We start from the raw sequence: 19,136 nt of genomic DNA, 5'->3' as shown, positions 1-19,136 counted from the left end.
GAGAGAGAGAGAGAGAGAGAGAGACAGAGACAGACAGACAGACAGACAGACAGACAGACAATTTCTGGGCCAAGAAGCCCTAGTCTAGCATAGCAAATAATGAAACTGGGTTAGTACCTCATCACCTCAGAATAGCCTTTAGCTGCAGCTACATGGAGAGCAGTAGCACCAGTTCGAGGCTGCTTTTTGTCTTCTATTTTCCTCCTGTTTAGCCACTGACGTGCATCCTGCAGCATTTGTTGCTCTTCTGCTTTCCTTGACTGATCAATATCAATTCCTGGAGAAATAGACTACAAGTGTAAAAACCCACAAAGCAGAACACGAATAATACAGAAAAGTGTATGCAAGTTTCAAAGTAACCCAAGTGCTGAAAATGACAGCATTAAGACATATTATATTATATTATATTATATTATATTATATTATAACACTGATTTAAAACTGTCTCTCCCTCAGCCTCCCCAAAACACTGCTGTATTATAATTTCAATTAATTCCCCTAGAACAGGTGGTGAACAGAAAGATCAGGACAGATGGGCTGATAGACAGATGGGCTGTTCATGCCCAGAAGTTATTCTGTATATTTTGCCAATATAATCTGTATATTTTGTTTATATTCTTGCTAGATGAAGCTACTCATTCAGACTGGTCCTATTAACGGCTAGTGAGAGACCCATGGGGCATATTCCAATGTAAATGTGCACATGGGTACCATGGAAGATAACCTAAGCAGGATGAGCATTAACTTCTTCAATGCTGAGAGGGAGTTATGGTGTGCGTGGGGGGTGACTGAACACAGAATGTAAGCAACCAGGTAAACCTTGCTAAAGCCTGCAGTTCCATCACTAATATGGAATGAAGTTTCCTTAATGAGGAAATTAGAATTTTTTTTAACATACACAAGAAAGTAAAAACCTTGCTAGCCAAACCAAAGGTCTGTCTAGTTCAGCAGTTTTCACAGTGGGAAGCTGTATGTTTCCCAAAAGAAGAGCATGAAAACAACAGGACTCACCCATTCTTTGGTCCCAGCTCCCCAATAGTTTTGCCCACTTCACATCTTCCCCAGTCAGGGGAGGCATGTGGTAGGCAAAGCCACCCTAACTGAAGGATGGATTCTTTTGCAGCAGCTGGAAGAGTCAAGGAAGCCCAGCCCAAGCCCAATTTTCGTTAAGCTTACTTGCTGCTAAAAAAAGATCAGTAAGTGTTGAAGCCTGGTATATTAAACATTTTTATTTAGACATATCTATATCTATACTTTCCATAATTATATTTAAAGAAATATAGATAAATGGGACTGTTTCTTTAAGACTAAGACTGCTCTTTGAGGGTAGGGGGAAAGCTAATTAGTATTTTGGTTAAAATGGTCACAGTCACACTATACATGTGCCCGTTCTCTCTAATGATAGCAAGTGCTCCACAAAAAGGTATGCATGTTTATTTAAAAAGGCTGGACAAAATCTCAACTTTTTATTTTTACATACCCAAGTTTTCTTGAGTTGATTGGAATTACAAACAAAGTTTGCTAAAACATTACAAAGAACACAAGTGTACTGTAGAAATCCACATCCTGCAGCTGAGTGGTATAAGCATTCTAAAGTTAACCCTGAATTAACTTCCATATGCAGACACCTTCAACATCAGCACTTAATTAAGCTTTGCAACAAGTAACTAAAGTTAAATTGGTTCCGTTTCCAAGGGAACACACTAACACATTCAGAAAGCACTGCACTTTCCACAGCAGCTCCCTGTGTGGCTTTTCAGCAACCTTCCACTTTTCTCATGTTAAAAGTGGCCAATCACTAGACTGTCAAAATCCAATAAAGAAAACACCCTAGAAACAGTGTCCATGGACCAGCCATTCTCATAAAATTAACCTTGTGGTTCCAAAGAAAACTGTAATTAATGTATCTTGTGTCAATCAACAAGCATTTCTTCCCCTTTCCATAGGATATTAGCATGCCTGTATATAAAGATCAAGCTGTTAAAAGTCGCAACAACATAAGCAGTGTGAACAGAGAGGGCAGGGTGATCATAATAGGATAAATTTAAGGATGGTGAATAAACCAAAGAGGAGGCAATGCTGTGTCAGCACAAAACCTCCCTTAAGGAATGATTCTATGGGTGAGCGTCAGGATAATTTCAATTCCATGCTCCAAGGTTAGAGACTCAGAGCAAGGAATTAGAACTGTGATCTCCCTCCCCTTCCCGCAGAGCTGGCATGGCAAAAACTGTGCTGGCTCCCCTCTGAGTTTGGAAAGTGACCTCGGAGATGGATGAATAATGCAATCATATTTTATATTTAGCACTCACAAAACCGAAGAAAAGGACAAAAGCAAAGCTATAGTAATCTCAGGAGAGCCAACCAATGGAATAGATTATAAATTTAATATTTTTAGAATTGCTATCTTTATTTATGGTCTAAAGAGATATACATCAAAATCTTTTTAGAAATAAGTTAACTGTACTTCATGCCATGCACTGCCATTCCTACGATCTCACTGCAGAAATTCCAGTATCCTTTGCTAAATAAAGTAGAATTTTTTCTTGTAATACCCAAACAAGACAAAAGGGTAAACAGGCACATGTTTGTCCTACCTTGTTTCTTTACTTGTTCTAAGAGCAGATCCTTCATGGCTGCTTCCTCTGCAAGGTCAGATGGGACTTCACCTTCACTGTTCACAGCAGCTACATTGGCCCCATGACTTATCAAGTACCTACATGAATGAGAGCCAAATGAGACTGGGCTTTAGACCAAGGATACAATACCTGGTTTTATGCAATCAAATAATAACACTTCTATCACTCAGTTTAGAATTTGTGCAGCTTCTGATAGCAATCTCTCAGATCACAAAATTTGCTCAGGCAAATGATAGCAATAGTTAATTTTCTTAGCCAATTAAGTCATCATTCATTAATAAACTTTAATATAGAAACAATCTTTTAGAAATAACCACATGATTTAGATTTTTCATTTTAATAACTTTTTATTAATTTTAATTCATTTCTTTATTTTCTTGCTCAATATGTATATTTCATCTAGCCTTTCTTTGCAGAAATAGATCACCATTCAAACAGCTAACCTAATATTCATATAGTATGGCTAATCCTCATACATTGTCATCCAAAACACCTCATGCTGCCCCAGTGTAAGACATATTATTATCTAGCAGTGCAATGCAATTGTCTCTATGTCTGTTCAAAAGCAAGTCCCACTGAATACAACAGGACTTACATTGAGATTAGCGTGTACAGAACTTCAGACTAAGTTAATGTCCTAGAAAATTACCCTCAATTTCTGGAATTTGCATTCTTCACTTTGAATACAAAAGTAATAACAAATTCCACAGTATCTACAGAGAGACTATAGGGTCAAATGTTGCCCTAAAAACACTGAGAAGACAGGAAAGCAACTAATAACAAAATCCTATGTTTCCTTGGGTAACGTCAAAATGTGCACAAAGGCTTCATTCATTTTAATTAATGTGGGCTTGAGACAGCCCTATTTTCAAAAATATAGCTCAGCCAAAACACCACAGTGCTCACAGTTCTCTGATTCCACCTATTCTACTTTTTCTTGTGCTGAACACCTGAGCAGATCTGCACAACAAGTATTATTGTACTGCATCACAATGCAGAGAAAATGACTGGAGAATGTTCCATAAGGCTGTCAATTGCAGAGCTCATTACCATGAATTCAGGAGAAGATACTTCCTCCCAAATAATTTCCATGCAGTACATTTTTCCATAAAGCTCACTTTCAAATGGACATTTCAGTAGAAATGTGCTCCTCTTACTAATGCTCAAAATTGTAGGGAAGGATAGAAACAGTCTTGTACTACAAAGCCTCTTAACTGCCCATTTAATGCCATAACAGCCGTCAGCTCTGCATGTTAGCTTCTGGTATAAACATACCAAAAGATACCACTGACTTTTCATAGGCTTGCTCCAAGGACCTGCCTGTGTACTAATGAAGGCAGTAACCAATGGAGCACTTATAGCCCCACAAATTCTATTGTGCCCCACTGATTCTGTTGCAGAAGAGATGGATCCCATCAGTTCAGTTGACCAAGCAGACCCACTGCTTGCATAACAGCAATTTCCCTAGCAGGGAAAGCCATTTCTGGATTAGGACAAATTAGGAGAACATCCTTAAGGACAGAAGAGCATTTTCATTCATTTTCAGTTCTCCCTGGAAATGCTAGATCTTTCCTCTGCAAGCTGTAGAGGAGAGATCTAGCATTCAGCAGAAACAACAGCAACATGAGGGACAGACGTGTCCCACTGGATACTTGTATCTGTGTTTTTATAATGTCAGATCCTAAATAAAATATTGATTTATGTTAGATTCCCACGATTGCCCTAGAGGAAACCCTTCTTGTTTGTGCTGGGTGGCTAAAAATATCTCAAAATTCAAACACAGAAAAGTGAAGTAAGGGTTTTTTTTTTTTTTTACCATAACAGATACTGGGTACTACCCAAAAGTACCACAGTGCTAGCACTAATAGCACTAAACATTAGTGTTAAACCTATGCTTGCACAATACAGCAAGCACTTGGTAGGACTTTGGGAAAACAGCTATATGTTACTGAAATCTAAAGGCAAATCATTGCTTTTTCCCATTGCACTAGCAAGTGCTAGTTAACTTGTGCAAGCTTTGGTTTACACTAATGCTTTATTAGTGCTAGTACTGGGAACAACTGGATACTTCTCACTGTAACAAGTTTATACACCTTTTCTTTCACCACAGAAACTCAGAGGGGCTCAGCCACTAGTTTTATTGCTGCTAATGTTTCATAAGGTTTACCTGAACACACAAAAATGCACACTTTTCAGCTATTGTGGCTATAATTCATTTAGGCACTTTATACCAATCAAGTGGCACATTATCTTAAATTAAAATTTACCAAATGGCACCCTTGTTCCAAAAGGATAGAACACATGTATTATTTCCAGCGTCCAGGTCACACTGAAACTCACTCACTCTGCTATGTTCAGATAGCCACAAGATGCAACCGCATGAAGTGGGGTCCAGCCCTCGTTATCTTGCTGATTTACATTGGCTCCATATTCTACCAGAAACTTTACCATGTCCAGGTTCTCATCTATACAGGCCTTAGGGGAAAGAGGGGAAGTAGGGAAGGAAGAGAGAGACCAGGGTATTAAAATTAGCAAACTACTACCATTTTCCATTTTAATAGCTGCAAATGATACTAGGGGCATCATTCCCATACTGAGCCTGCCTCAGACAGCTTGCTCTGACATCTCCATAAAATTTTACCTTGCCTTCCTGATTTCCCCCTCCCCGCAAGAACTGGAGGACTGGATATAATGTAAAGTGATCTTTCAGTATTCATGTTAGGAATGGCATCAAATTCCATGGAGCAGGGCAAGGTTTGGAACATGCTGTTCCAAGAAAGCTTAAATGAGATTGTGTCAGGACACTCAACAGAATGATATATGGTAAGAATTAAAAAAGTGGATCACAAGCATGATTGGAAAGAAATTGTAAGACATAACTCAAAAGTACTGCACACAGGCGATTTATTTTCATATAGGAAGCCACAGAAAAAAAACTGGGAATCTATCATGAGACTTATGCATATTTATTACTTCCTAAAAAGTATGCCATTACTTAACTGCGTAAGTTCAACTTATTTTTATCAGTTTTCTGAGCTTTGCAGTGCACAAAGTACAAAAACATATTTGTCTTGGTCATATCCATACTGTTTTGAATTTGAGTCTGTACCAACTCTGTCAAGAAAATAGAACAATATATACTCCCTTGAATCCAGCTGGGCATAAGTGATGTGAGAGTCTGGTAGGACTATCAAAGCAGTCTATGACTAATTAATACATAAATAAAAGTGAGGGCTAGCCACCTGATAAGCCAAGTTTACTTGGTACACTCAGTGACCAAGCTTACCTGTCACAATAAGCTATCCTGAGAAAAAGCTGCCATTCCTTGATTGGTCAGTCACTAAAGCAGCAAATGATTAGATGCTCTGTGGCTCCCATAGTTTCCTTCTTCCCTCACTCCTCCAGTGCAGCCAGGAGCCTCTGTGACAGACTTTCTCAGTCCCTAAGTCTGTTCCTTTCTGGTGAGGTTAGCACATACTGGGTGAAACGCCTCCCTCCCCACATCAATTCACAAAATGAAACGCATTTTCTGAACCATTATGAATGCAGTAACACATTTGCAAACTTTTCTATAGAATGTCTTTTGTGATTTTGCACTCTTGCAAGACTGTGTTTGAATTTAGCCTAGCATATCCCTTTCTTGTCAATGTCCCTCTCTATTTCATCCTCTGCTTCAGTGTTTCCCTCGCCAACAAACATGCTTTCTTTAAAGGCTCTTTCACCTTACAGCGAATTAAGAACTCCTGACCCTAAAGGTCCTTTTTCTCCTGCAGTTGTCAACTGCATGCAACTCCTTTCCCTGACATCAATCACAAATATATAATTTGCTGGGCCCTTATGGGCAAAGGAATGTGTTTGCTACCCAAATCAGTTCCACACAATCATGCAGAGTCCATATGTGTGGCTCACAGTGACCATGAAGTTGAAATAGTGCTCCTGCTTCAGGCTTAGGCTTCCTATTTGAGAATCTGAATTTTTAAATTTTAAGGTAAGGTTGAGAGCTGGAGGGGGACACATCACTCTCTCATTAGTGATAAACAAAGTCTAAGTGCCAATATTCACTGGCATTTGGAATTAAGATCTTCAAAATGTGAACAGTCCATGTGATTTTTTAATCACCTGTGCTAGAATGAGTTTCTGAGAGCTGTGGAAGTTCCAAGAATTCCCAAGTTCATTGATTTTCATTTTCTTGAGATCTGTACTAGTGACAATTGCAGAAGGGTGTAACATCTTTGAAGAATGCCTGAGAGAACCAAGGTAGTATGGAAAATAACAAATTAAGTTATAAATTCTCATATTTGGTTTTCAGGAGAGTGTTCATCTTTGGAACATGACAATCTGTGTTCAGTAAGGATGATAAAAATGTTCTTTAGCATGTATTAGTGCCTGAAACTGGGGTGAACATCAGGACAACATAGAGCACCAGGAGACTGTTGTCTAATTGCTGTTGGAAATTATGTCAGCATTGTTTACGGAGATGTCAAGGGCATCACATTCTGTATGGCTGTGTGGTAAACTATGCTAAGTTGCCTAGTCTGAGCACAGCAGGGGTTGTAATCTCTATGCAAATCTAACCTAGTGTTACAACATCCTGGATGGGTCCATGCAGAACTCTTCTTCTTGTAATACTGAGGATGTTTGCTGTTTATCAATGTATTATGCAGTGATATGCTGAGAACATGGTGGATATAATGAAAGTGCTGCTCAACACAAAACAACCGCAACAACTAAATTGCTCAGGTTGGTCATCATCCAAAGGAACTGATAGATTCTCACACACGCGCGCGCACACACATACACATTATTGGATTAACTGGGATCTAAGAAAGCTTACCAGATCCCAGAAAATAAAAAGGTTAGATTCCTATGTAGCTCTTGCCACTTTGGTCATTACCAACCAATATCCCATTTGATTCTTAAGGAATGAAAACTGGAAGGAAGACAAACATATTAAATCCCCATCTGTTCCTTGCAATGGATCTATAATACAGTAACTTCATTTGTGAGGATAGTGAAAGATTTACAGAACAGGTTTAAGAGGTAAATAGAACTGGAATCTTTCTTTGCTTTGGAAGTATTTATGCTTTAATGATGCTATCTGAGCATTCCAGCATCTGGTCTTAATTCAGAACAAACGCCTAGCTCCAATCTACCTCATTGACTACTGTGCCATACAATAACAGACTACTGTTCTGTTATTGATGACATTATACAACTTCATGTTACATGACCATTTTAGTGGAAACGGAGCAAAGCTAGACCTGAAACAGAACTTATTAAAAATGCAAAACTTGATCAGATCAGAAGTTCTGTACAATTAACACTGAGCTGGTGCCTGCTGAATTAGTGTCAATAATTTCATTTGACATGAAAATACAGTACTCTGTCATGTCCAACAATCACCAACGAACTTAGAAAGGTTGCTTTGGACAATGCTGACTAATATTTTCCACAGAAGGGATTATAGGAGACATAAAACATATTTAGAAGAGATAAAAACAATACCCACTCTACTAATCAGAGACACATTAACATTTGGCCCAAATCAGTGATTTTTAAATGCTAGTTTGGTTTGTCTATATAATGGACTACTACATTTTACCACCTTGTGTTCATCAGTGCGTAGATCCTTAAAATGTTTATGACCTAGTAAACTTCATGAATCTTCTTCTACTACTACTACCACCACCACCACCACTATACTGCCCTTTTTTGTCAAAAAGCTACCAAAGAGGTTACCTGTTTATGCATAAAAGTAAAACTGATCAAATAGCTGGCTGCTCTGTGAAGCCCCAAGCTTACATGGTTGGAGACAAGGTTATTTTTCACTAAAAATTTAAATATGGGTTGCCTCTTTAGCCTTTTTTTTCTTTTTCAGTACATTTCAGAGAGCACAAAATGGTTTCCACACAACAGTTTAAAAGACACTGAAGTAAAAGTGTTCTTTTTAAATGTTTCATTTGATCTACATTTGTTTACTTCAGCTTTAAGTGAGTTTGAGAAATGTGTGAAAGTTAAGGTACTTCAGAAGTATGGAACTGTGAGCTAGCAAAAACAGACAGGAAAAATCCTTACATTTCAGCATAAAACCCTGAGATATCAACTTAATTGTTTTTCATTTATTGCACTGGCATTGATATCTGGTTGCTGAAAGAATATATTTAGCAGGATACTCAAACCCATAAGCAAATGAAACCTAAAACAGCACAATCATTGTGAAGATTTGTTTCTACCACCTTTCAGAAAGCTTGCAAAGCAACCAAAACATCCTTATTATTATTACTGTTATTATTTTCTATATCTACAGAATATGTAGCTTTATCTATACCCTGAATCAAATCTGAGCAGTCAAAAGAGATGTGAAGGTTTGTATGAGGAAGCAGGAACTTTCTATTTTTGTTCTCAGCCCTTCCAAATGATAGTTTATCCACTGAACTTCATAGCCTTGATATGGATTCACACCCCATGGTCCACGCCCAATGCTCTGACCATATGACACTGGCTATCTGAATGGTATAAGAGGTCCGTGTTTATAAAATTCCAGTTTCTGCAGTAAATTTAAAAAAATTATACCCAACTTTCTGAAAGAATACCAAGAGACCTACAAGAGCTCTTTCCCTGTAATTTGAAATATATACTCAGGGTCGATGATATGGGTGCCTTCTTCTAATAATCCAAATATAGAACAATGATCAGTTATGTGGAAAGACTGACATGCCTGGATCCACACATGTGCTTTCAATAATCACACACATAACATTAGTAGAACAGGATTATGCCACAGGGAAGTTGTTTTCAAGCCACTGTCAGCGTGGTGAGAATGGGACCAACGTTTAATTCTGTTTCATGCAGGAAAGCAGCAGTTTTAGTTTGTCAATATGAATGTTAAGTGGGCAAACATCTCCTTCACATAAAGGCAAGCCTCCTGACAGCTGAACAGTGTCAGAGTTAATAGCGTCTGGAAGCAGACACATGAGTTCAAAGAATGAGAGAATAAAATGCCCAAAATAGACCTGCAACTGTCACCACTAGGAATTGTCAGCATCAGAGAGTATGCCCTTGCCTTCATGCCCCATGATCAGAGCTCACCACTCAGAACATTCATCAGAAGTGACGCTGCCAGAAAACGTTCAGGTAAATCTCCAAACACCAACAGAAAGCAGTACAGTTGTCAGCAATTCTGTCAGTTTAGGCAACTCTCACGGTTTTTTTTTTTTCTTCTTCTTCCAGGAGATAGTCAGGACTTGCCCCAAACATTTTCCAGACATTCCTGTTGAACACCAGCACAGCCAATGGTTAAACCACTATTGACACACCAGTCTTAGCTACCTTGTACTCATTCTTTCAAATGCTTTTCATTAATCACTCTCCATATTGCCTCTCTTTTCCAGTGACAGGGGATTTATTAACATCAGTCAAACGGAAGATTTCTCCTGCCTTAAAAGGATAATCAGATATCATAAATACATACAGATAGAATATGGATCTATCATTGGTCTTATAGCCTTAGATTAAAATGTTACTGGCAAAAATAAAACCACTCAGCAATTTTATGGTGCTGTACCCAACAAAACATTTTGTTGCAAAACCCTTGCAATCCAACTTCATTATTATAGCTGTATTAGTAAAGGCAGGACAGCCTGTTCAATATAGGGGGCATTTTTCTGTATCCTAAGTGTTTGCTTTTGCATATTCAAACAACACCCAAACTACACTCAATAAAAGGGAAAACTAGGATTCTTACAAGGTCTTAAATTCTGCTCAAAGGATTAGGAACTAACCTACTTTAGTTAGTTAGAATTCCATAGCATAATTTTGCTCCCTGAATTATAGCCATTTCTATGCTACCCACTTCAGAAAACCTTCTGAGCAAATGAAAGAAATGCATTTGAGAGGGCAGACAGACACCAATGAACCCAGCATCTGGCATGGAAGTTGGGTTTCTCCCTTTCTCAACTGTGTCCCAAGACTGCATTAGTTTATTTTGTTAACAGAATGCTGAGAGAGATGTTAGAATTCAGCACCGGCCTCTATCCCCTACACTGTGCTCTTTTTTAAAAAAAATCGTATTACAAAACTCAGAAACTGGTGAAACTATCTGAAGAAGATGGAAGTAAGTCTGATTTGTATAATCATCCAGGAATGGTTTGTCATGCCATCTAAACACATGGTAGCAAATTGCTGGAAGAGGAAATGCTCCCTCAAATGACTCAACAACAGGTCATAGGTTGTTTCCTCCTCCAACAAACTATACTAGTCAGAATTCAATTATATGGCAATCTGTTCCTGGACAGATAATTAGGCAAATGGTGCACGCATGGCAGCTTAAACAAGCCATAGTGGCTTGCTTGACCTGTGGACACCACACAAAGCATGTTGGTGTGATAAGCAGAGGACACAGTGGAACTTAGGGAATGCATCACATTACTGTATACGCCAGCGAAGATCCACATCACTGGAAATCAAACCACCTATTCTCAGACATGTTAGAAATATTTTGGTCACTTTATTAGCTGAAAACATTTCATACATATTGACAGCTATAAAATATGATTAAATCTTCCCTCGGCTTAATGAAGAATAATCACTGATGGAAACGACTGTGGACTTCATGTGTTACCCAAAGCAAACAAAGCCTTTCAGAAAATATCTAGGTGCCCATGAGAATGAAACTGTAACCTTCAAACCTTGAGTACTAGATAACAATGCAAGGCAACAGCATGTTCTGCAGTTTAGCTGGAAAAACAAAAACAAAAAAACAAAATGTAACTGAAATATTAACACTCTCGTATTAGTGTAAGCAATGGCCATGGTCAATCAAAAACATTGTGCAAAATCTGTTTATCAAATGCCAATATAACAGCAATTTTGTGTACCAATAAAAATCAGTATTTCACATTAATTGCAAAGAAAGAAAAGTATAACTTTGCCCATATTTACAACCAGTTTATGCAAATGCATCCTTCCTGCAGTTAGTTCTTCATCAATATTTTCCCTAGTATTATGGGTATTTCTATTGTTTCCCATCCCTGCTGCTGAACCAAAACTACTACATGACATTCTGCCCAACTGACAACAGACCTTGCATTGTTGGCAGCATGTGGTGCAATAATATTGCAGAGCGCAAGATGTTTTACTAGATCTTCTCCAGTACTAGACCATTTACATAGAGAAAGCTGTTTCAGCACACAAACATGACAATGCCTACAATAAGTGTTCAGCTGAAATCTGGCAGAGGTGCCACAAACAAGTTATAAGGCAGGTCTGAAATGTGTGGATAATAGCCAAGTGAGGCTTAGAAAACCATGTTGTAAAGAAGTTGGAAACTAGGGAATAACCTGTAAATAAAGATTTTCAGCTGTGATAGTTTTTACTATTGCTAGCTTTATTTACTTTGTTAATCTGTTTAGTTCTTTCTTTATTTTTGCCTTAATATTTTCTATTGTAAGCCACCATGGTAACATTCATATTGAAGGGCAGCATTAAAAATATAAAAGAAAGATAAACATTATGCTCTGACATTCGTCCTCTTGCAGAATTTGAGTGGCTTTCACCATGAACAAATATATCCACATACTTTACATATTTTGCTACTAAAGCATTAGACAGAAGGTAGATGAATGACACCACTGGTCAATTTCTAGTAGGCCATTTAATGCCTGCTTGATTCTAGAATTCATGTAAGGAATACTGGATTAGATGGACTGCTGTGTAATCCAGAAAAATGCTTGTTACATTCTTAAACAAGGGTGTACATTCAGGATCATAAGTTACTCATGCCTTATTTCTGCTTTTCCCAATCTGGTATCCGCCAGTTATTTTAGGTTATAACTTCCATAATTTCTGACCACCAGCCATGCTGACTAGACTGATGGTTGTTGGAAGTCAAAAACATTGGGAAGGCTACTTTGTGCTGAAATCCCAACTACGCACTTTTGCATACTTTGCCAATTTAACACATTAACGGATCACAAGGGTTCCACTAACGCATTACTGTATCACAGGGATCACAACTGCTATATAAAGGAGCGTCTGCACCCATATATGCCTACCTGGCCTTTAACATCAGTGCAGGGGGCCCTCTTACGTGAACCTCCCCTTAGGGAGGTCAGGGGGTGGCTGGTAGGAGGAGTGCCTTTTCTGCTGCTGCTCGCCACAACTGGAATGCTCTCCCTAAGGAGATTTACCCGGCGCCCTCTTTATTCTCTTTTTGGCACCAGGCGAAGATCTCCCTTTTTAAAAGACATTTAACATCTATTAGTCACTACCTAACCCTCCAGTTGTATTAATTTAATGTAAATTTATTAGGTTTTATATTTATACTAACAAATATTATTGATTTATCATTTAATAATGTATTTTAAATGTTTGATGTTAGCTGCTGAGAAATGCCATGGGTGAAATACACAGCAAAAGTTTTAAATAAATAAAGTCAAAATACAGTAAAACACTAGAGGTGAAAAGTGAATCAGAATAGATATTTCCATGCTCCACTGTGTTTGACAGATGAGTACTTGACAATCAGGACAGTCCTCTAAAGTTTCTCTTTGTTCAATGGGCCTTACTCCTATGTAATTCTGGTAAATCGCCCACAGGTCTAAGATTATAAAGTGATGAGAACAACATGGCCTGACTGTGTGAGCCTGTTTGTGTTTTTCTGGGCCCACTGCCAACACCAACAAGGGAAAGCCAGTTCCTCCCTCTGCTTTCTTAAAAAAAGAAATCAGCAACCTTTCACCTAACCCAAATCCAAATTCTGAGCTCAGGTTTTCCCTGGACACATCAAAATTCACTGGGGTTCATCCTTACCATTACGCACAGACCCATTGATGCATTTTATTTATTTGTAAAGAGTAAATACACATTAACAACAAAGATTTAAAAACTGGGATAGACAATGAAAACTACTCCCGTAATATACAGACAATCTCCAGTATTCACAACCCCATATTCAACACAGATAAGTGCCTCCAACTCTTTCGATTAGCTGGTGATCTCTATTCATCTACTCTGAAGAGAGAAGTCAGTGCCATTATGCATTCTATGCCATCTGTTCTTTCCTTTGTGTTTTCATATCTGTAGTAATTTCCAAGCTTGCATGCTTAATTTCTTCTCCTGCCTATCTGCTTAAAAGACCAATGAGACAATTCTGAAATTGTGTCACTTGTGAACTTCAGAACTGACATTCAAGTAAGATTGACAGTGGAGTCCACATAAGATATTGTGAGACACCCTGCTGACTCATGCTTACTCACTGCACCTGTTACCTCTAATATGTGGGAGGTACTCTCTACAGCCACAAAGACTAGGGTTTTTATGCTTAGACAAGGATGAAGTCCAATTATGCACAATCTGGATGCATCACAAAAAGTAGCACATAACATCTCTAATACAAATTCTCATAGATCTTCAATTTTATTAGGTGTGATGACGTTAAAATATATTTTACTCAGTTAGAAGAAACATGGGTGGGTAAAAAACAGGTCTGCATGGCTTGGAAGACTGCACATATAAACAGCTGAAATAAGTCAGTGGGATAAACCAGGGATGGCAGCAAGCACAAGATATCGACTTCTTGCTCCCTTCTCTCCCATGGATTCTTTCCTTCTCTGATTTGTACAATCAATTAACCAAGATAACTAAATTGGGTCAAATACGAAGAAATTGGACTAGGTTTGTAAAGCCATACATACTATGTTTTCAAACTACTGGGAAAAAATCCTTGTTAGTTTTAATTGTAGTTTCTGCACTTTGTCTGTCACAGCAAACTAAGAAACAGAGGAGGAAATATTCTGGTGGGAGAAAAATGTGGCCCTAAGGTATGTTCCAAATCTCTACAACCATGCTTCAGAAGTTTGGAAGTATGACATCTGAATTAAATCACTTTACAACAACCAAAACAAACTCCTTGTTTTATTCTTTGTCAGATTAGGATTAACGAATTCTGTAACTATCTTTACAGAATTCTCTTCCCTTCAAGAAACAATGCAAGACCTTTTTAGTTTGATTTGCTTTTGTCAGCTGAGAGCATTTTTGCAGGGGATACAAGATGTCACCATGTATTGTCAATCAGACTTTCATTTGATTTTTCTATGCATTTCCTCTTTTTAACTTTTATTTTATACCATTTCTTCAGTACAATGAACAGTAACTTTTTCAGGCTATGTTTAGCCAACCCCCCCGCCCAATCATAACCAATTTAAGTATGATTCATAGTTCCAGTTAGCACAAAATAGCAAGTTGTACATTAATCAATCCCCATTTAATTATTTAATCAACAATCTGCAATTAGTTATGTGTGAACAAGGTCATAAATTGAGAGTTGCAAACCTTCAACATGAAGTTCTTTTCTTTCTATAATTTTAAATATACTTTTAAAATGAACATACCTTTAACTAAGTATAAATTTTATTCATCAATAAATCAAATTAGCTCAAGTTGATTTTCTTAAGAAGAATTGGTATCTTAAATTACATAGCTTCTTAAAAAGCTTTCACTTTGAGCTCCATAAGCTTCAGAAAATGCAAATTTTACATTTAAATTAAACAAGCTTCAAACATTGTAAATGTTGGTTTGTTTCTTGTTTGAGTGTTTATCACCAAACAAAGCAGGGGAGGAGGGGTCATTGCAGCAATGCTTTGCCAGTATTAACCACATTTGGCAACAAAAGCAAGCCATAACACGTTAGTGCTATCCTCTAGGAAACTGGTGCCTCAAAAAGATGCAGACATCATTTTGTACTCTGATCCTAAACATATCCTAGCTGAAGCTCCAATATTTCAGTGGAATAAACTTTAAGTGGTCTTAAAGTTGCCTTGCATGGCTGTAATATAAACAAGATTAAGACTGGTCCTGTTAACTCACTGTGTCAGTCAGTATGAACCCCTTAAACAAATCCCACTGACATTTAAGGAAGCATGTTTAGATAACTGTTTTAGGAGCACTGACTCAAAATATAATAGACTTTGCTATTAAATTGTAATATGTAAAAGAAAATTGTATAAATGAAAATGAGAAGAACTAGAGCTATTCAATGCAGGAAATAAAAGATGAAACATAAAATGGCATGGGTTCCTATTAAGACTCAGTGACTTGAATAGTTCTTTATGAAGGTATATGACCACTTTTTATTATTTTGGATATCAGATAAAAGAATACAGCCCATTTTGCTTATGGAAAGATCATCTCTACACACTCTTCCTTCTAAATCCAAGCTCGGTAACAGAACATGCCAAAGGTCCTAAATTCAGTCCCTGGCATTTCCAGGTAAGTTGGGGAAAAATCCTGCTGAAATTCTGGGGAACAGCTGCCAGCCAGTCTCAACAATTCTAAAACTAGATGGGCCAAATGGTCTCATTCAGTATATGTTCCTATTATGTGATCTGCCCTGAACATAGGGCAGTTGTAGATTATTTTATTTTGCTTAATGGATCACAGGGTAGCCAGGAATTTTGCTTGCTGAGATGTGAAAAACAGAGTAACTAAAATCCATATTTTCTAAATCAACGTTTCCCAACCTGGTGGCTTTCAAAGGAGTGCAAATCCCAGAATTCCTATCCAGCAGGGCCATTGACTGAGAATTCTGGGTGTTGCAGTCCAAACATGTCTGGAAGGCACGAGGTTGGGGAAGGTTGCTCTAAATCTTATTAACTAACCTTTTATTTATTTCAGCTTCATCAGATAAATGATTGCTTATCTGCTTTTCACAAATTAAAAATAGAGGGCAGACTTATGGCATTGTATGTCATGGTACTCTGCATTCATGCAAAGAAGAACAGAGGCATTTCAGAACATGGAAGCTGAAAGACATGTTCTTTACCTTTACGAAACAAAGTACACTGCACAGCGTATCTATACTTCTCAGAGAATTTGGAAAAGGTTGATTTCACCTTGTGCCAGGTGTGAAAGACAGATTAACCTAGACCATTTCTAACCCCTCTTGAATGGACAAAGCACATGGGTTTATATCTCCCTTTGCAGTAGACCTCAGAAGCAATATGACTCTTGCTCGTGTTTATTCATTTATTTAGTGCCCTCAGAATGCATGGTACCTTTACAAAGTATAAGAAAGTCAATTCCAGCTCTCCATGTGGTAGCACTGGAGGTAGAGAGGAAGCACATATAAGGGGGAGCAAAAGGAGGGAGATGCTGTGAGGAACTTAATTCTTGATTTCAGATTCCATTTTGTCAGGGGATACTAACTAAAGCAGAAGCTTAGGAACAGCCAGAACAAAAAGATTAGTTTGTACTCTCTGACCTCTAACTACATTAATCAGTAGGAAGGCTTCTAGCCAGTTATGCATAGCAGCCTGAGACCTCCGGATATATGCAGATGCCTTCCTCCTGCCCAGTCCCTAACCTCTTTAAGCCTTACAGATCATATCCTGAATTAACCTGGTGGGGGAAAACACTACCAGTAGGCACACAAACTCACATTAAAGGTAGCAACATCTACCCAAAAGCTGCACACAGAAGATATCTTATGCCTTATGCTCATCACCTACAATGGGGAAAAAGACAATCCCACTAGCATTAAGAGTGCCCTTCTTTTCTTTGATTTTGGGCAAAATCCTCCTTCAAGTAACTGACTCTATAAAAACAATCTACAATTAGAAGTTAGTATTATCTTCAAAGACCCTAATACCAAATATGGCAAGAGAAGTACGGTAGTAGGCACTAGATATATGTACAAAAAAGGAACACAGATATGGCCTCTTCCAGATTGCCAGAAAATGGTTTTATCCATTGGTTATTCTGAGTTGGCCAACTTTGTGGACAGTCCAGGCTATTCTAGGCTGTCTCCTAGTTAAGCCTACTCCTCTTATCTTTTCCTGGGGGTGGGGTAGATACACACCATTCCATTTAGTCAGGGATCCAAAGGGAATGCATGGCTTGGCAATATTTGTGATTCCCTTTTAGGCTTCTGCCAGCAAAAGGGCTGGTAAAGTGAGGGCTCCACTCACTGCCTTGATGCCAAAGGCAATTTTTAAATCCACAATATTAAACAGAAGGAAAAACATTTCACTTTACTATAAGAAAAGCAGTATCTGTATTCCTCTTTTGCATGTGTACATAGTACCTACTGCCATCTCATCTCTGCATTTTGCATCAGGTTCTTCCTTTACATGTCTCCTCTTAGAATTAACCAAACAATTGCTGGTCCAAGCTGAAAACTGGTTGGGTAATCATGTTTCTCATTTCTGTAACCATTCTGCATACTAATCAATTCTTTATTGATTTGTAGTAAAACTGTATATTTTTAATTCAAAGCTCTAGTCCACTGTTTAAGCTGCCTGATATAAGTGTACTTTCTCCATAACATGCTGCAACACTTAAAGAACCAGCAAAAGACACATTCCTTCTGTATACGTGAATGTTACACATGCATGTGGGCCTGTAAAATAGAAGAAACAGAAAAACAACAGATTATTATTTTAGTTATATGTACTAAGTTATAGATTTAGTTGTGTGTACTAAGGGAGTACAGGTACACAACTAGAGAGTTGTGTTAAAAGCTGCAGGAAAGGGTAGGCCCTCACTTCCCACATGTTATGGAAAGTTATGAGATATGAACTCCTCTGGATATCTTCAACACAATGTGACGGCTTTACTACATGCAGGGCTTAACCTTCCATTTTACTGAGGCTTCTTCTTTCATTTTCATTGCAGAAGGAAAAGTGCATCACACAGGCTTTTTGTCTGGTATTCATATTTCTCAGCTTTTCTGTATATTCTATTAAGCAAGTGCAAGGTGGCAATTCTATGGGTGACGGAATGTGAGTGCACAAGTGCATCATGTGACAGACTGATCCCACCATTCCCACAACACTGCACATTAAGAAGAGGGCTCATCAGTGGCCAAACATAATTACAGGGCTACCACATAAAGCTGTGCTGACTACTGCCTCAATGTAAAATGAAACTAATCACTAGAAGAGCGAATGTGCACTTGCATGCTTGCATGATAAGTGTGTGGAAAGCACCCAACTACCTTTCTGTCCCACCAAAACATTAATTTCACAAGTGATCAGATAGATTAAAACGTTGTCACTTGAGACTAATTCAGACAAAACATGCCTTATTTTGCTTAGGGACAGCAGAGACTGATTTTGAAATCATTCAGTAAATCACTTGTGATATCTTTGTAGATCAAATTAAAGTTCAAAGGCACTGCAAAGAAACAACAGTATCTACTTGGGAGACTAAAGTGTACAAGTTATTAATAGAAGCCTGTTTTTCATATGGTCCGGAAATGGATAGTGAGCAGTTGCTGTGTCAAATCAATTCAGTAGTTCAAAGTAACTGTGAGACAAGTTCAGTCTGGATTCAAAAGGACAGTGACATATAAAAGACTAATAACAGGTGATCATTCTTCATTCAGAAGATTTCATAAATTCTAATGATGAATGCTAGAAAAGCAAATGTGGAGGTTACTGGACCACTGAAAAGTTACATAACTGTTCTTATGCAATGATTTCATACATACATGATTGCCTTTCA

General features: G+C 38.0%; 1 protein-coding gene across 1 annotated transcript in view; it reads right to left on the bottom strand.

Moving 5' to 3' along the window:
* LOC123024435 (protein phosphatase 1 regulatory subunit 12B-like) overlaps positions 1-19,136 on the bottom strand; it is a 41,273-nt gene that overhangs the window by 14,443 nt on the left and 7,694 nt on the right. Inside the window, exons 2-4 of the mRNA XM_044432155.1 lie at positions 4,981-5,111; positions 2,595-2,713; positions 118-277 (exon numbers count right to left, since the gene is read on the bottom strand). Coding sequence (XP_044288090.1) covers positions 118-277; positions 2,595-2,713; positions 4,981-5,111 — 410 coding nt within the window. The remainder of the gene's footprint in view (positions 1-117; positions 278-2,594; positions 2,714-4,980; positions 5,112-19,136) is intronic.

The sequence above is a fragment of the Varanus komodoensis genome, unplaced genomic scaffold (genome assembly GCF_004798865.1).
Source record: "Varanus komodoensis strain SLA01 unplaced genomic scaffold, ASM479886v1 scaffold1, whole genome shotgun sequence".
Taxonomy (NCBI): Eukaryota; Metazoa; Chordata; class Lepidosauria; order Squamata; family Varanidae; genus Varanus; species Varanus komodoensis.
The sequence above is the reverse complement of the archived record's forward strand: the minus strand, read 5'-3'. Positions and strand labels throughout refer to the sequence as shown.